General features: G+C 54.5%; 1 protein-coding gene across 2 annotated transcripts in view; it reads left to right on the forward strand.

The window, feature by feature from the left end:
- The window catches only part of CDH23 (cadherin related 23), a 394,909-nt gene that overhangs the window by 274,395 nt on the left and 107,364 nt on the right, over window positions 1-13,150 (forward strand). For both annotated transcript variants that reach the window (XM_089897635.1, XM_089897636.1), the window contains exons 18-20: window positions 1,847-1,963; window positions 6,074-6,186; window positions 7,594-7,701. In XM_089897635.1, coding sequence (XP_089753761.1) covers window positions 1,847-1,963; window positions 6,074-6,186; window positions 7,594-7,701 — 338 coding nt within the window. The remainder of the gene's footprint in view (window positions 1-1,846; window positions 1,964-6,073; window positions 6,187-7,593; window positions 7,702-13,150) is intronic.

A 13,150-nucleotide genomic window follows, 5' to 3' on the forward strand; every position in this document is an offset into this window, starting at 1 on the left:
ACGGCATGAAAACCTGACCTTGCACACGATCGCCAGAGGACCGTGCCCTCCCTGTGTTTCCCAATGACAGGTGGAACCTCTGGAGATGTCCAGTTGTCTGCCAGCCCACAGTTCTTTACAGAGCACCTACTGTGTGCAGTTGCTCGGCTAGGCACTTGGTCCCTGCTCCCCTGCAGCTAGTTTTCCTGCAGGGAAGAGAATAATGACCAATGATTAATTCAGCAACCTTGGTTAAACGAGAGTATGCAAAGAGTTCTGAGTTTACGGGGCTATGAGGCCTGTCCCAGGGCCCATAGTGGCCGAAGGGGTCACCTTGGAGGATGGCATGTGTTCCTAGGTGAGGACGAGAACGGGAGGTTCCTCCCTGGGCTGTCTCAAGCACCAGGGCCCAGCTTGCAGACCCAGGGCCACCAGCTCCACACTCAGGTTCCAGGGGACCTGCTGTGTCCTCAGGGCAGGCCGGAAGCTTCACCCTTACACCCAGAGTGGACATTCTGTGGGGGAAACTCTCATATCAGGAATTGCTGCAGCAGCTGGAGGAATCAGGGACAGTGAACTCAGAGGTAACCTTCCCTGGCATCACAGGGCCTTCTAAAGAGAACCTTCAGGTACCTTCCTGGTATCTGATGATTTGCTGGGCAGGTGCCAGACTGTGCCCAGCCCACCTTTACCCATCCCAGTCTCAGGCATCCACTGGAGAATATCACTCTGAAGCAGCCCCCCGCACTCCCCATCACCCCCAGAGCCTCTGACAAGGAGAGACCTTCATCATGGCATTTAGTCCTCTTCCAAGTTGAGTATGCTGGGATAAAGGAGTGTGTCAGGGCAAAGGTACCTGTCCTGCTCAGGACAGGACTGAGAGTCAGATCAGAGGCCCCACGGCTACCTGGAGAGGCCCAGAATGACCTGACTGTCCACAGCCCCCTGCCTGGCCCCTCACGCCCCCTGGGACTATTGATCCATCAGCATAATAGTAACCATGGTCTGCAGTTCGGTGGGAGCTACCGTGGGCCAGGCCTGTGCCCCGCGTGTTTTATCCTTTGGGATCCTCGCCAACAACCCCACAAGTTGGGCTTTACAGTTAGACCCATTTAACAGAGGAAGAAGCTAAGGCTCAGACAAGTTAAGGCAGTTGCCAGAGGTGCTACCAGATTCCAGCCTGGCTGTGGTGACTCTAGAAGGCCACACACTGACCCTCCTCGCCACCCTGCCAGAGCTGGCAGCTGGGTGGCAGGCGGGGGCTGAGTGCCTTGGCAGGCACGGCTACAAGACACACTGCCCTCAGAGTCTGGCCAGGCAGCTGGCAAGGCTGGCCCCCTGACCCAGGATTTCACAGAGATGGAAATGAAGGTGAGGGCCTTAACCGGACATGAAGGAGAAAATAAAAACCCTGATAAATTCTCCTTGTGATCAAGGTAAAATAAGACCAGAATTGAATGCAATAAATGTAGAGTCATTTAATATGGAGCTTCATTTCTTTTTGAGTCAAAGTCAAAGCTGGTCCATCTGGGCATATTTAATATGGTGACCAGGCAGGGAGGGATGGGGTGGGGCGGTGGTGCACCCTCTGAGGCTGGACCAGGACTGAGTCGGGGGGACGGAGGGGGAGGACCGGATCCAACCCAGGCTCCACCCCCTCCCATGGAGCCTTGTCCCCGCACAGCCCAGGAACCTGGGCCACGGGAACAGGCGGTTGAGCCCACTCTCATCCCTGGGTCTCCCCAGCGGCAGGCTTCCTACCTCCTGAGGGCTCCTTCCCCTTGGGCCTGTGCCCCCATCCTGCCCCCGGAGCCTGGGGCTGTGAGCCCACGGTGAGCAGCAGCCCACTCCTTTTGTCTCCCGCAAGGAGCCACGGTGCTCTTCCTGAATGCCACGGACCTGGACCGCTCCCGGGAGTACGGTCAGGAGTCCATCATCTACTCCTTGGAGGGCTCCTTCCAGTTTCGGATCAACGCCCGCTCAGGTGAGCCCCCTGTGGCCCTCGTCCTCTGCACCTCAGGCTGACGCTCCGTCCTCAGCCTGGGGACCGGCCTCTGGGCCAGCGTCTCCTCCCTTTCACAGGAGGCCCGTGTTTCTGAGCAAGTCTGCTTTGAGCACCTGGTTTTATCCCTGAAATACGCATTTGTGTGAGATTACTGAGCTTACCCCACACACAAAAAATCACAACATTCATCCATTCACCAGAGAATGTCTTTCAGTGATGAAGAGCCCTGTTATGTTTAAAATGTGTTCCATTTTACCGGTATCTGGCTAACCCACTGCTCTTCAGGGATAGCTTTCTGCAAGCCTAAGTGTCTCCCTCCTCACCTGCAGACCTCATTCTTGAATCCTGGCTCCTCTTCCTAACATGGTGTGTGCCTAATTTCCCCACCTACAGAGGATGCGCAGATCAGGGCTGTTGTGTGAATTCAGTGGGTCATTATAGAGAGCTCAGAGTAGTCCCTGGCATGTAGTAAGTGCTAACAAAGTTAGGTTATTACCATTATTTTCTTTGGTCTTTTCACCCTGGGGCCCCCATTCCCAGCTCCCTGCTCAGCCCATGTAACTCTCCTTTCTTCCTCCTTTCTCCATATGCCTCCCTCTAGCTTTCTCTCCTCCTTGAGGCAGGGAGGGAAGTGGCGCAGAAAATAGCAATAAGAGAACCCAGCCTTCTAAAAGAAGCTGGGAAGGAATGGGAGGCCCCCGATATTCATTCATACCTTCATTCAGATATCAGTGGGGGCCTGTTCCCCTCCAGGTGCTATGCTGGGGAACAGGATGGAATAAGACATGGTGTCACCCTCACAGGGTTCCAAGTCAGCTTAGTGGGCATGCAAGACTCCCCACTTCCAAGTACCCACTTGTGCATTGGGTAAGGGAACTTGTAGATGCCAAACAGGCAAACCCTGAAACCTCAGTGGCTTAGCACAAATAGAAATTCTAACTTACACAGCAGTCCAATGCTGTGTTCAGGGAACAATCTTCCACATGATGATTCTGGGACCCAGGCCCCTTCCATGTTGTGGCTCCAAGGTCACTGCAGAAAGGAAAAGGGAACATGGGGTCTTGTGCAAGATGTTTATGGGTCAGGCCTGGAGGTAACATACATCACTTGTGCCCACATCCTGTTGGCCAGAACCAAGCAATGGCCCCACCTAGATGCAAGGAAGGCTTGGGGAACATCATAGTCCCTGGCCTGGCAGCCCCTCCCCAGCAATCATTCTGGCCTGGGAGGGGAGCAGGAATCCTTGACGAAGACTGGCTATCCCTGCCACAGGTGATCGGTGGCCCAGCAGGGCATCGAGTCTTCCTGTTATTCATGCCTCCCTGCTCAAAGTCTGCCTGCAATCTCTCTTTCATCCCCCTTTCCTGGAAGCTTGGGGAGCAGGTGGCTGGTGCTGACGTGTACAAAGACTGAACACACCCAGGGCTATCCTGAGCCTCCCTTTCCACCTCTGACAAAACAGGTGCCTCCCTCCCTGCTCTCAGGAGCCTCCACCCTCAGCGAGCCAACGTTTCTAGGGAGCTCAGAGGACTATCGTTAACGGATATTAACTGCGTGCTCAGCACTGTTCTAAGTGCTCTGACCAGCATCACCGCCACTCTGAGGCAGGTACTAGCCTCACGGCATCCCCATTTTCCATACAAGGGAACTGAAGCATAGGAGAGGTTAAAGTCACTTGACTGAGGACTCGCAGAGCCTGAACTTCCAACTCCAGAGCCCACACTTTCAACACTCCATTCTGTAAAGCCGTGGAGAGCCGCGTGCCACCCCCAGATACAATGGCGGGCACACTGACCTTTCAGCACCTACCCAGCCTTCCCAGTCAGGGACTCCATCTCCACCCCGGGGCCTTTAATAATGACATGGACATTTTCTTGCTGCCTTAACACGGCTCCTTCAGCTCTAAAGGTGTAAGCGTTTTCCTCTGAGCACCTTGGTCAAATTAGCCAGGCCTGCTCCAGAAAGGTGGCCTTAATTGGATCTAATTTCCCAGACAGGAGGAGCCATCTATCATGCCAACAAGTTCATGTTTAAAACTTTTTAGAGCTTAATTTCTTTCTTTTTTTTTGCGGTACGCGGGCCTCTCACTGCTGTGGCCTCTCCCGTTGCGGAGCACAGGCTCCGGACGCGCAGGCTCAGCGGCCATGGCTCACAGGCCCAGCCGCTCCGTGGCATGTGGGATCCTCCCGGACCGGGACACGAACCCATGTCCCCTGCATCGGCAGGCAGACTCTCAACCACTGTGCCACCAGGGAAGCCCTTAGAGCTTAACTTCTTCCTCACGCTGCCAATTAACTGACACCACCCCAGCAAGGAGCGTGGCTCTGTGGGCAGACCTTTGTCAGGCTTTTGTTCCTGGCTTTAGCACCACCCCCAGCTCCCTTCTCAACCCTGCACAGGCCAGAGACAGGCCAGCATGGCAGGAAGGGAAATTTGAGAGTGAAAGAGTCCTAGGGACCACTGGCCCCACTCCCTTATTTTATGGTAGAATAAATCAAGCACAAAGAATTTAAGTAACCTGCCCCAGGTCACACAGCTCAGGCAAGGGGGATAGCACACAGTCCCTGCCCTTGAAGAACCCTCACTGTCCTTTGGAAGGAAATGAGCATTTTCTGAGTGTTGGGAACTTCACCTAGAGTTATTGAATCCTTCCAAAGCTCTTACTTGAAAGCATACTAATCTCTCTTTTACACATGAGAAAACTGAGGCTCAAAGAAATTAAGTGACTTTTCCAAGGCCAAGTATCTGGGAAGGGCCATAATCAGAATTCAGATCTGGGCTTCACTGTCCTCAAAGCATCGGCTCTTTCCCGTGGCCCACGTGCGATGGTAGATGACCTGGCTACTGTACTGTACTGAAGCTGGCTTGTGCTGGCTCACACCTACTCACGAGAGCCAACTGTATACACCTCTTCCCAACTCCAGCTTCAATGCCATCAAGTGGGCAGCTTAAAATGGGCCCTGGGGGCTTCCCTGGTGGCGCAGTGGTTGAGAGTCCGCCTGCCGATGCAGGGGACACGGGTTCGTGCCCCGGTCCGGGAAGATCCCACATGCCGCGGAGCAGCTGGGCCCGTGCGCCATGGCCGCTGAGCCTGCGCATCCGGAGCCTGTGCTCCGCAATGGGAGAGGCCACAACAGTGAGAGGTCCGCGTACTGCAAAAAAAAAAAGCCCTGGTGGTAATATTTATAACTATGGAAATCAGCAAATACCATTTTTTTTTCCTTTGGGGAGCCAGTTGTCAAACATTTACCGTCACACCACTGCCAGATGACTTCCACACTTTAATTACACCAAAATACAAAGAAAAGCCCAAAACAGGCTGACAAAGATTATGGTCTATTTTAAATGTTTATATTTAATAGAATAACTTGTTTATACACTAAAGAAAATTCAAGGCATTATAATTATGTCACGTACAAGGTAATTAAGGAAATTATTTTATAACTGTTAAATCTCAGTGTGCTGTAGGTTGAGCTATCTAGAATGAGCGGCAAGTTGGAACATGCGTGAAGCACTTCGTGTGTTTCAGTCCTGTTGCTGTATTTCTGTGACCATGTGAATAAACAGTGCCAGGTGCTGCTCTAAGCTTTAGAACTAAATTAGGTGAATTAATCCCATAACAGCCCTATGAGGTAGGCCCTACTATTGTTCCTTTTTAACCAGATGAGGAAACTGAAGCACAGGGAATTTAGGTAATTAGTTCCAGTTGATAAAGCCAGTGAGGTAATGTCAGCAGTCTAAGTGAGAGGTCCTTTGTGACTGAGCTTGAGGCCAGATGTCCCTCCTGCCCTGTTTTCCAGCCCCTAACTCCATAATCAACCTAGATTTTCCCACATCTGAAAATACCTCCTCCCCACGGGGTTATACTGCCCAGCTCTGGGATTCGGGTTCCCAAGGCATCGGTGCTATGCCCTCTCTCCTGTGAGCACCATCTCACCACCCCCCATGCACACCTGTACATTCACACATGTGCAGCGAGGTCACTGGATCTTGCAAGCGTCTCTCTTTTGCACACTTGCTCTTTCCCTCCTTCCCCAATCCTTCCCTGGCTCACCCAAACCCTCTCTCACGCACCCCTCTCTCCTGCAGGTGAAATTACCACCACCTCCCTGCTGGACCGTGAAACCAAGTCTGAGTACATCCTCATCGTACGGGCAGTGGACGGGGGCGTGGGCCACAACCAGAAAACCGGCATCGCCACTGTGAGTGCCTGGCCCTCCCCTGCCCCCAGCTCCCCACTTGCCAGCCAGGCTGCTGCCCCCAGCTCATCTTCAGCTTGCACCACTTAGGCCCCTGGGTGCTTGTGTCCTGAGGCAGTGTGAGGCCTTGTGGGAGTGGAGGGAGGGTAGCAGGTACCAATTCATTGTCAGCCAAGGCCAGCCCTGGGGCCTCCACAGCTATGGGAAGAAAGACATTCCCAGGAATTCCCTGGCGGTCCAGTAGTTAGGACGCCGTGCTTCCACTGCAGGGGGCACGGGTTTGATCCCTGGTGAGGAAAGATCCTGCAAGCCACACAGTGAGGCCAAAAAAATAAGGCGTTCCCACCTGGGACATGGGGGCATTCCGGAGGAGCAAATACTCTCTCTCCTGCCCCCAAAGACCAGCTGGGAAGAAGGCATGAGCCCCATAGTTCCCTTCCTGCCTTGGCACCTGCCAAGAAGCCGGAACAGGTATTCCTCTCAGAAGAGTGGCTCAGAGCAGGAAGCAGGGCCCTGGAGGGTTTCTGGGAGCCTGTTACCACCCCACCCCTACATTTGCAGCCTAGGTTTGCAAGAGATGATGACAAATGATGCCTAGGTTTCCCTGCCATGAGCAATTAGGACCCAGGAAGGCCCAGAGCCCCATCCAAGGCCTTGGTGCCTCCAGGAGTAGGAAGCTAGAGGAAAGCCATTTGAGGATCCTGACTGAGCTCTTAGCTGCAGAAGAGGGTAGGGGAGTGAGACATTCCCTCTGTGGGAGAGTAAACAGGAAGAGTAGCTGACAGGTCCCCTCCTTATCCTCATTTGCTCTCCACCTGGAACCCTCTCTTGACCTCTCCTTTAGTCCTCATCCCCCCCACAGCAGCTACCCCCATCCTGACCCAGCCAGAGGAGCTGGGGTTGCTATCACTCGGCCAGGCACTTGGCTGAAAAATCCCCAGGGCCCTATTCAGTCATGGGAGGCCCCTGCTAATAAGACTCAGAGCTCTATAAATAATTTACCTGGGTGGCAGGTGAGCAGGGAAATTGCTTGGCTTATAGCTGAGACTGACGGGAGAAGCTCTAGGGATTCTATCAGGTTCCCCACCCCAAACCTCCCGCATGCTGTCGGTCACCTTAAGCCAAGACTAGGGGTGGACAGAACAAGTCCCAAGTCACAGGAACGATTTCAGGGGTCATCGCATCCATTCCTCTGCCTCCTAATGGGACAGCACCTAAACCCTCTGAAGGGTCTTGGCTCCCTCCTGTCCTTGAAAGCCCAGGCCCTGCCCCGAGGCCCCCAAAGCGGGTGGACCTGGTGGAGTTAATGCCAAGGTGCCCCATAGGCATCTGAGTGTGTCCCCCAGCGTGGGCACTGTCCTCGCACAACTCAGCTAGGTGCGTCCCACAGCGCCCCTTGTGGCTTTGCAGGTGAACATCACCCTCCTGGACATCAATGACAACCACCCCAGATGGAAGGACGCTCCCTACTACATCAACCTGGTGGAGATGACCCCTCCAGACTCTGACGTGACCACAGTAAGTGGCGGTGGGAGGCAGAGCTGCTAGGCGGCCCTTCGCAGGGTGTCTGCCATTCCCACGTGAGCCCTAAGGACCTGCCAGTGTGGTGCTGATGGACTTAATGTTTCCCTTGGAGCCAGCTCTAGGAGCAGAGTTCCAGAAGCTCTCTTGCATGGTGAAAGGTAGTCAGAGGTTGGGGGAAAGCCCTCACACAGTCCTCAGTGACAGTGGACTCTGGGCTTTGTCAAAAGGAGCACAGGCAGCCCAAGGACAGTGCCAGAGGAGCTAGGGCTGGTTCAGCTCATAGCCACCCTTAGGACTGAGACCCTAGGACTCCGGCCACCCCCTCAGGAGAGCCCCCAACCTGCCATGCCCCGCTCAGATCGCGCAAGCTTCAGCTCTGCCCTCAGAGCCTTCCTTCACCACTTCCATCACTGCAGCCATCGGCCTGGGTCAGCTGGCCCAGGGCTGCCCCAGCAAGGGGTTCAGAGTTCAGGGACTTTCTGGCACGGGATGGTCCAGGTTTTCACAGGCTCCTGTGTGTGCTGCGTGCAGGGAATGTGACTCAGGGTAGGGTAGGGGAGACACAGCCAAAAACCTCAAGGCGTCCAGAAGGGAGAGCAGAGTCCTGAGGAAGCTGAGCAAAGCCAGGCTTGAGCACCCCACTCGATCCACTCTGCTCTGGGATTCACATTTGTGAGGCTTTCTTTTCCCCCTCATACTTGTGCCCCGTTTGGCCTCATTCAGGGAGGCTTCTCCCCAGATGTCCGGCCCCACAGACGCCAGCCAGCCCTGTGATAGACATGAACCTGACAGATTACGGCAACCCTGCTGGGACATGCCAGATGCTGTGCATGTGTGGTCCCATGTGGCAGATGGATTCCTTGCTTCCACTGTATGATGGAGAAAATGGAGAGTTAGCATTTGAGGGGTTTGCCCAAGGTCGCAGAGCTAGTAAGATAGTAAGAGATAGTGTCAGGACTGAAACCCAGGTCCCACCTGGCCTTTATCCCTCTGTTGGCTCAGCGGTGCTCTGACAGGTGGCCCAGGTCCCGAAAAACTGGAGAACTTAGGTGGGATGAGAGAAGAGATGGTAACTTTCATATCCAGCTCTCCAGGAAGGCTGCCCCACACTGAGTGCAAGCAACCTTGGGGTGGTGATGCCTAGCCTCCCTGCCCCACACCACATCAACCACAGCCGGTAGTGACAAGGTCCACCTGGTCTAGATGGGAGAGGATGTCAGCCTGGAAGGAAGGAAGGACAGAGAGAGAGAGAGAGAGAGAGAGAAAGAGAGAGAGGAGAGAGACAGAGAGAGAGAGAGACAGAGACAGAGAGAGAGAGAGACAGAGAGAGAGAGAGATGGCCATCACATCTGTCCTGTCTTCCTTTGTACAAGTTCAAAATCCGAATGACTCTCGACTCGTGGGCGGGTCCCCCTTGCAAGGATTCCTGTAGGGCGGGGTAGGGATCTGGAATCTGTGTTTTCTCAAAGCCCCAGACTGGGAGAGTCCTTCCAGCTCAGAGCCAGGTTTGGCAACCACCCCGCTAGGCCGTTTCCTCTGTGCTCTCTAGGGCTACAGATCCGATGGGCACTCTCCGCTGCCACCTCATGTACACTAGGGTCTAGACTAGGACAGCCCCCGCCAGAGACCCCAAGAGCTGGGGCAGAGTATTCACCTGTGAACACCTGTCTGGTCAACTCTCACCTTTGCTTTACGTGACTGAGAAATTGCTCCCAGAGGGAACTGAGGAGAGAATGTGGCTGCATGGAACAGCAACCAGGGGTGCCATTATTAGAGAGTCCACCTGCCAGGCAAAAAGTAGTTCGGCCCGGCTGGGACTGCACTTGGCCTTGGGCAGTTCCCAGATCAGGTCCCCGGTAGCCTTCTCCGGGTCGCCAGCCTTTCCTCACATCCTCTGAGCCATGAGCATGTAAGGACAGTGGGCCAGGGGCTTGCTGCCCAGTGCCCCCTCACTCCCCAGGAAACCTCCACAAACCTTCAGTGAGCACCTACTATGGGCCAGACCCTGTGCTTGGCAGGAGCATGGGAAGCAGCAAGTTTCCTCTCTGCCTTCAGGGAGCTTGGTGTCACTCCTAGGCTCAAACCCACCACTGGTTCCCACCTTAACCCTGTGTAAAAGCCAGAGTCCTTACTGGACCCACCTGGCCCACAGGATCTGCCCCACCTTAACTCTGGGGAGATGGACATGTGTGTCCATCCCTCAGTGTAGAGTGGATATGGCCGTTCCTCCCCCAGCTTGGGGCAGCCACAGGGATGGGGGACTTCAGCTTTTCAGTGATTCACGGTAGTGTTTGAGCCCTGAAAAAAAAAATGTTAATGACTCAGAATTTCAGAAAGAAAAGAGCAGAATCAGAATTAAAGCTCGTTATATTAAATATTCACCGAACATGTTGTGACGACCTTAGAAATGATGCCGTTTAATGTGTGTAAACATTTCATTGCATGCGAGGACAAATTGTGGGCTTGATTTTCTGGAATTCCCAGTTATGTGTGACGATTGTTAGGATGGCAGAAATTAAGCCCACATTCACTGAGCTTGTCATAGCAAAATAATTTCAAAAGGAATAGTCATAAAAATCCTTTCAGATTTTATAGCCGTGAAATGTATGTACGCATATATACATGGGTACATTGTAATACCTTTGAGGGGGCCCCCTGGGGCCTTCTAAGGCCTCACAACGGCCCTGGGTGACGTAGGGTGTGAGAAAAGTGGGCTTCAGGCAGGGAACAGCTAACCCAGAGGTGACATCAAGGGGGAGGTGATATTTGAACAGAAACTGGCCTACCTCCTGACTCATCTCCCACCCCCCTTCTCAGAGCCACCGCGCGCGCACGCGTGCACACACACACACACACGCGCGCGCACACACACACACACCTTTCAGTTTCCTGAACCTGGTGAACTCTTTCCCACCTTGGAGCCTCTGTGCAAGCTCTTCCTGCCCCCGCAGGGTGCCCTTCTTCCTCTACTCCCCACCCCTGCTCTTCCCATGGCTGGCTCATTCTCCTCCATCTGTCCCAGCTCAAAATGCCACCTCTCTACACTCCGTTTCTTTCAGAGATGGCCACACAATCCGTGTTTATCTGTTAGTTAGGTTGCTTGCTTATTAAGAGGCAGTATAGCTCAGTGATTAAGTGGGCGCCTCTGGTACCAAAATGTCTGGGCTCTAATTCCAGCCACACTACTTACCAGCTGTGTGACCTTGGGCAAGTTACTTAACCTCTCTGTGCTCCCACCTTCTCAAGTAGAAAACGGGGATAAATTCTTCACTTGGTAGAGTTGTAGTCATACTTAATGAGCCAAAATACACAAAGTACCCTGGCACACGGTGAGTGGTCAGCAAATGACGGCTGTTGTCGCCATCAGCTGCCCCTGCTGCTGGAATCACATCTGTCTTGTTCACTGTTGAGCCCCAGTGCCTAGCACAGTGCCAGGCACATTGTAAGGGTTCAGTATTTGTGAATGAGAGCTGTTGATGAACTTGTTCGCCTTTCATCCCCACCGTACCTGGCTCTCCACTCCACCAGGTGGGGTTGAGTCTTCCCTGTCAGAGGAAGACTAGGGTGTGTGACCAAGGGCCCCTCCAGAGGGAGCCCTGGCCACTGCCCCTGGTGTCTGAAGTGCAGGGTGATTCCAGTGATTTTTTTTCAGAGCTGTGTGCAGACGATCATGTGCCATATTCGTGTGCACCGGGAGCTGACCAGGGAGGTGTCTGTGCACATGTGCACCGCGGGCGTCCACCCACACGGGCGTGAGCTTGCAGAGTGGCCGTTCTCTGTTTGCAAGTGAGATTTTGGCCCAACTCTCCCTCCCCGCTCCTGCAGCCTCCTTCAAGGACCTGGCTGATAGGCATTGATTTAGAGCCTTTCAAAGCCCTCCAGCAAAATAAAGGAGAGGGGAGAGGGAGAGAATTATTCCCCGTCAGGCCAGGAGAAAAATGACAAGCATGAAATGGGAAATAATGAGGGGAAAGTGGTGAGATTCTATACAATCGCCCAGCAGGGAGCTTGCAGGAGGGGTCCCAGCCCACCGCCTTCTCCTGTGCCCCCATCCCATGACCAGGGAGTGGGCCAAGGGGCCAAGAGTCAGTGCCCACCCCCAACCATGGTCACTTGGAAGCAGCTGCCCAAGGTACCCCCACCCCAGCACTCGGGTAGTGGAAGGTATCTCAGCACAGTCAGCAACAGGCTGCTGCCCTGGAACGGGTGGTTTAACTGCTCTGTACCTCAGTTTCCCTATCCAGAAAAATGGGAATAAAAGCTATCTCCCTCCTCTAACTTGAGAGGAGCATTGTAGAAACACAGGGCTTGCTGGTCTCTGTCCATCAGTGGGATGACTTTGCCTGGCTGAAATGATACCAGGAGAGCCTTGTCCCCTGCTGTCGATACAGGGGTGATTGGGTCCCCATTATAGAGGCGGGGAAACTGAGCACCATGCCCGCAGCACAGTGAGGGCTCCTCAGGCCTGGAAGGCTGCGGCCTCCCCCAACCCCGTTGGCACAGCAAGGCTGGGAAGGGAGGAGATGGGCTGAGCAGCTGGGGTGGGAGTAGAGCCATGTCCCACTCTCTGAAGCAGAAGAGGGGCCCGGAGTGGCTCGGGGTTCAGCGCCAACATTGGCCTCTCTCCCTGACCTCCCTGGGGCCCAGGGGCAGATGGGCACCCTCAGCAGGCCAACCCATCTGTCTGTTCTGGTCTAATGGCCCCTGAGACACCGCGGGCTGAGGATTAAGCCAGAGGAGGGACAGATTCTGCTGCCAAAGCACAAAAGACCCCACATCAAGTAAGATGAAGGAGCTGACAAGGCCAGGCTGTCATCGCCATGTGTTCTGGAGTTAAAAATGACACCGTCGTGATGCGGCCCCTGGGACTGCGGTCACCACCCGCCATTGATCTTGTCCACCTCTGGTGCTGCAGTGGCCCCCGCAGCCAGGGTTGGGGGTGAGCGGAGGGGTGGGTGCCGCTGCTGTCCGGGGTGGGAACTGAGTCAGCTCCAAGGCTGGCGTTGTCTGACACTGAGGCTGGCCCATGCCTCTCTGAGCTCTGCTTTCCCCTTGTGGGAGGTGGACGGTAGAGAAGTTCCTACAGAGCAGGGGACTGGTGGGCATGGGGACCTGGGAGAGAATGGGCTGCAGGGTTTGTTGCTCTGAGTTAGGTCAGCAGTGAGGCTGACCCCTTCATGGGGAGGGGCTGGAAAGTTAAAGGGGCCAGAGTGTCTGGGGCCCCTATCCTGAGACCCTCCCCCTTCTCGAGGATGGCGTCCCCTTCAGGGAAACTCAGGCCTCTCCCTCCTCCAGCCTCCCCTATCCCCAGCCCCATGACTGGCCCACCCTCCAGACCAGGGGACTTATCCATGGCTCCCTTCCCATGCCCTGTCATCCTTGGTGTCACAAGAGGCCCAGTTCTTTTCAAATTGCCTCACAACCTAAAGCTCCAAAGGAAAGA

The sequence above is a fragment of the Delphinapterus leucas genome, chromosome 16 (genome assembly GCF_059928025.1).
Source record: "Delphinapterus leucas isolate spDelLeu-1000000601 "Yukka" chromosome 16, BTC_Dleu_Yukka2, whole genome shotgun sequence".
Lineage (NCBI taxonomy): Eukaryota > Metazoa > Chordata > Mammalia > Artiodactyla > Monodontidae > Delphinapterus > Delphinapterus leucas.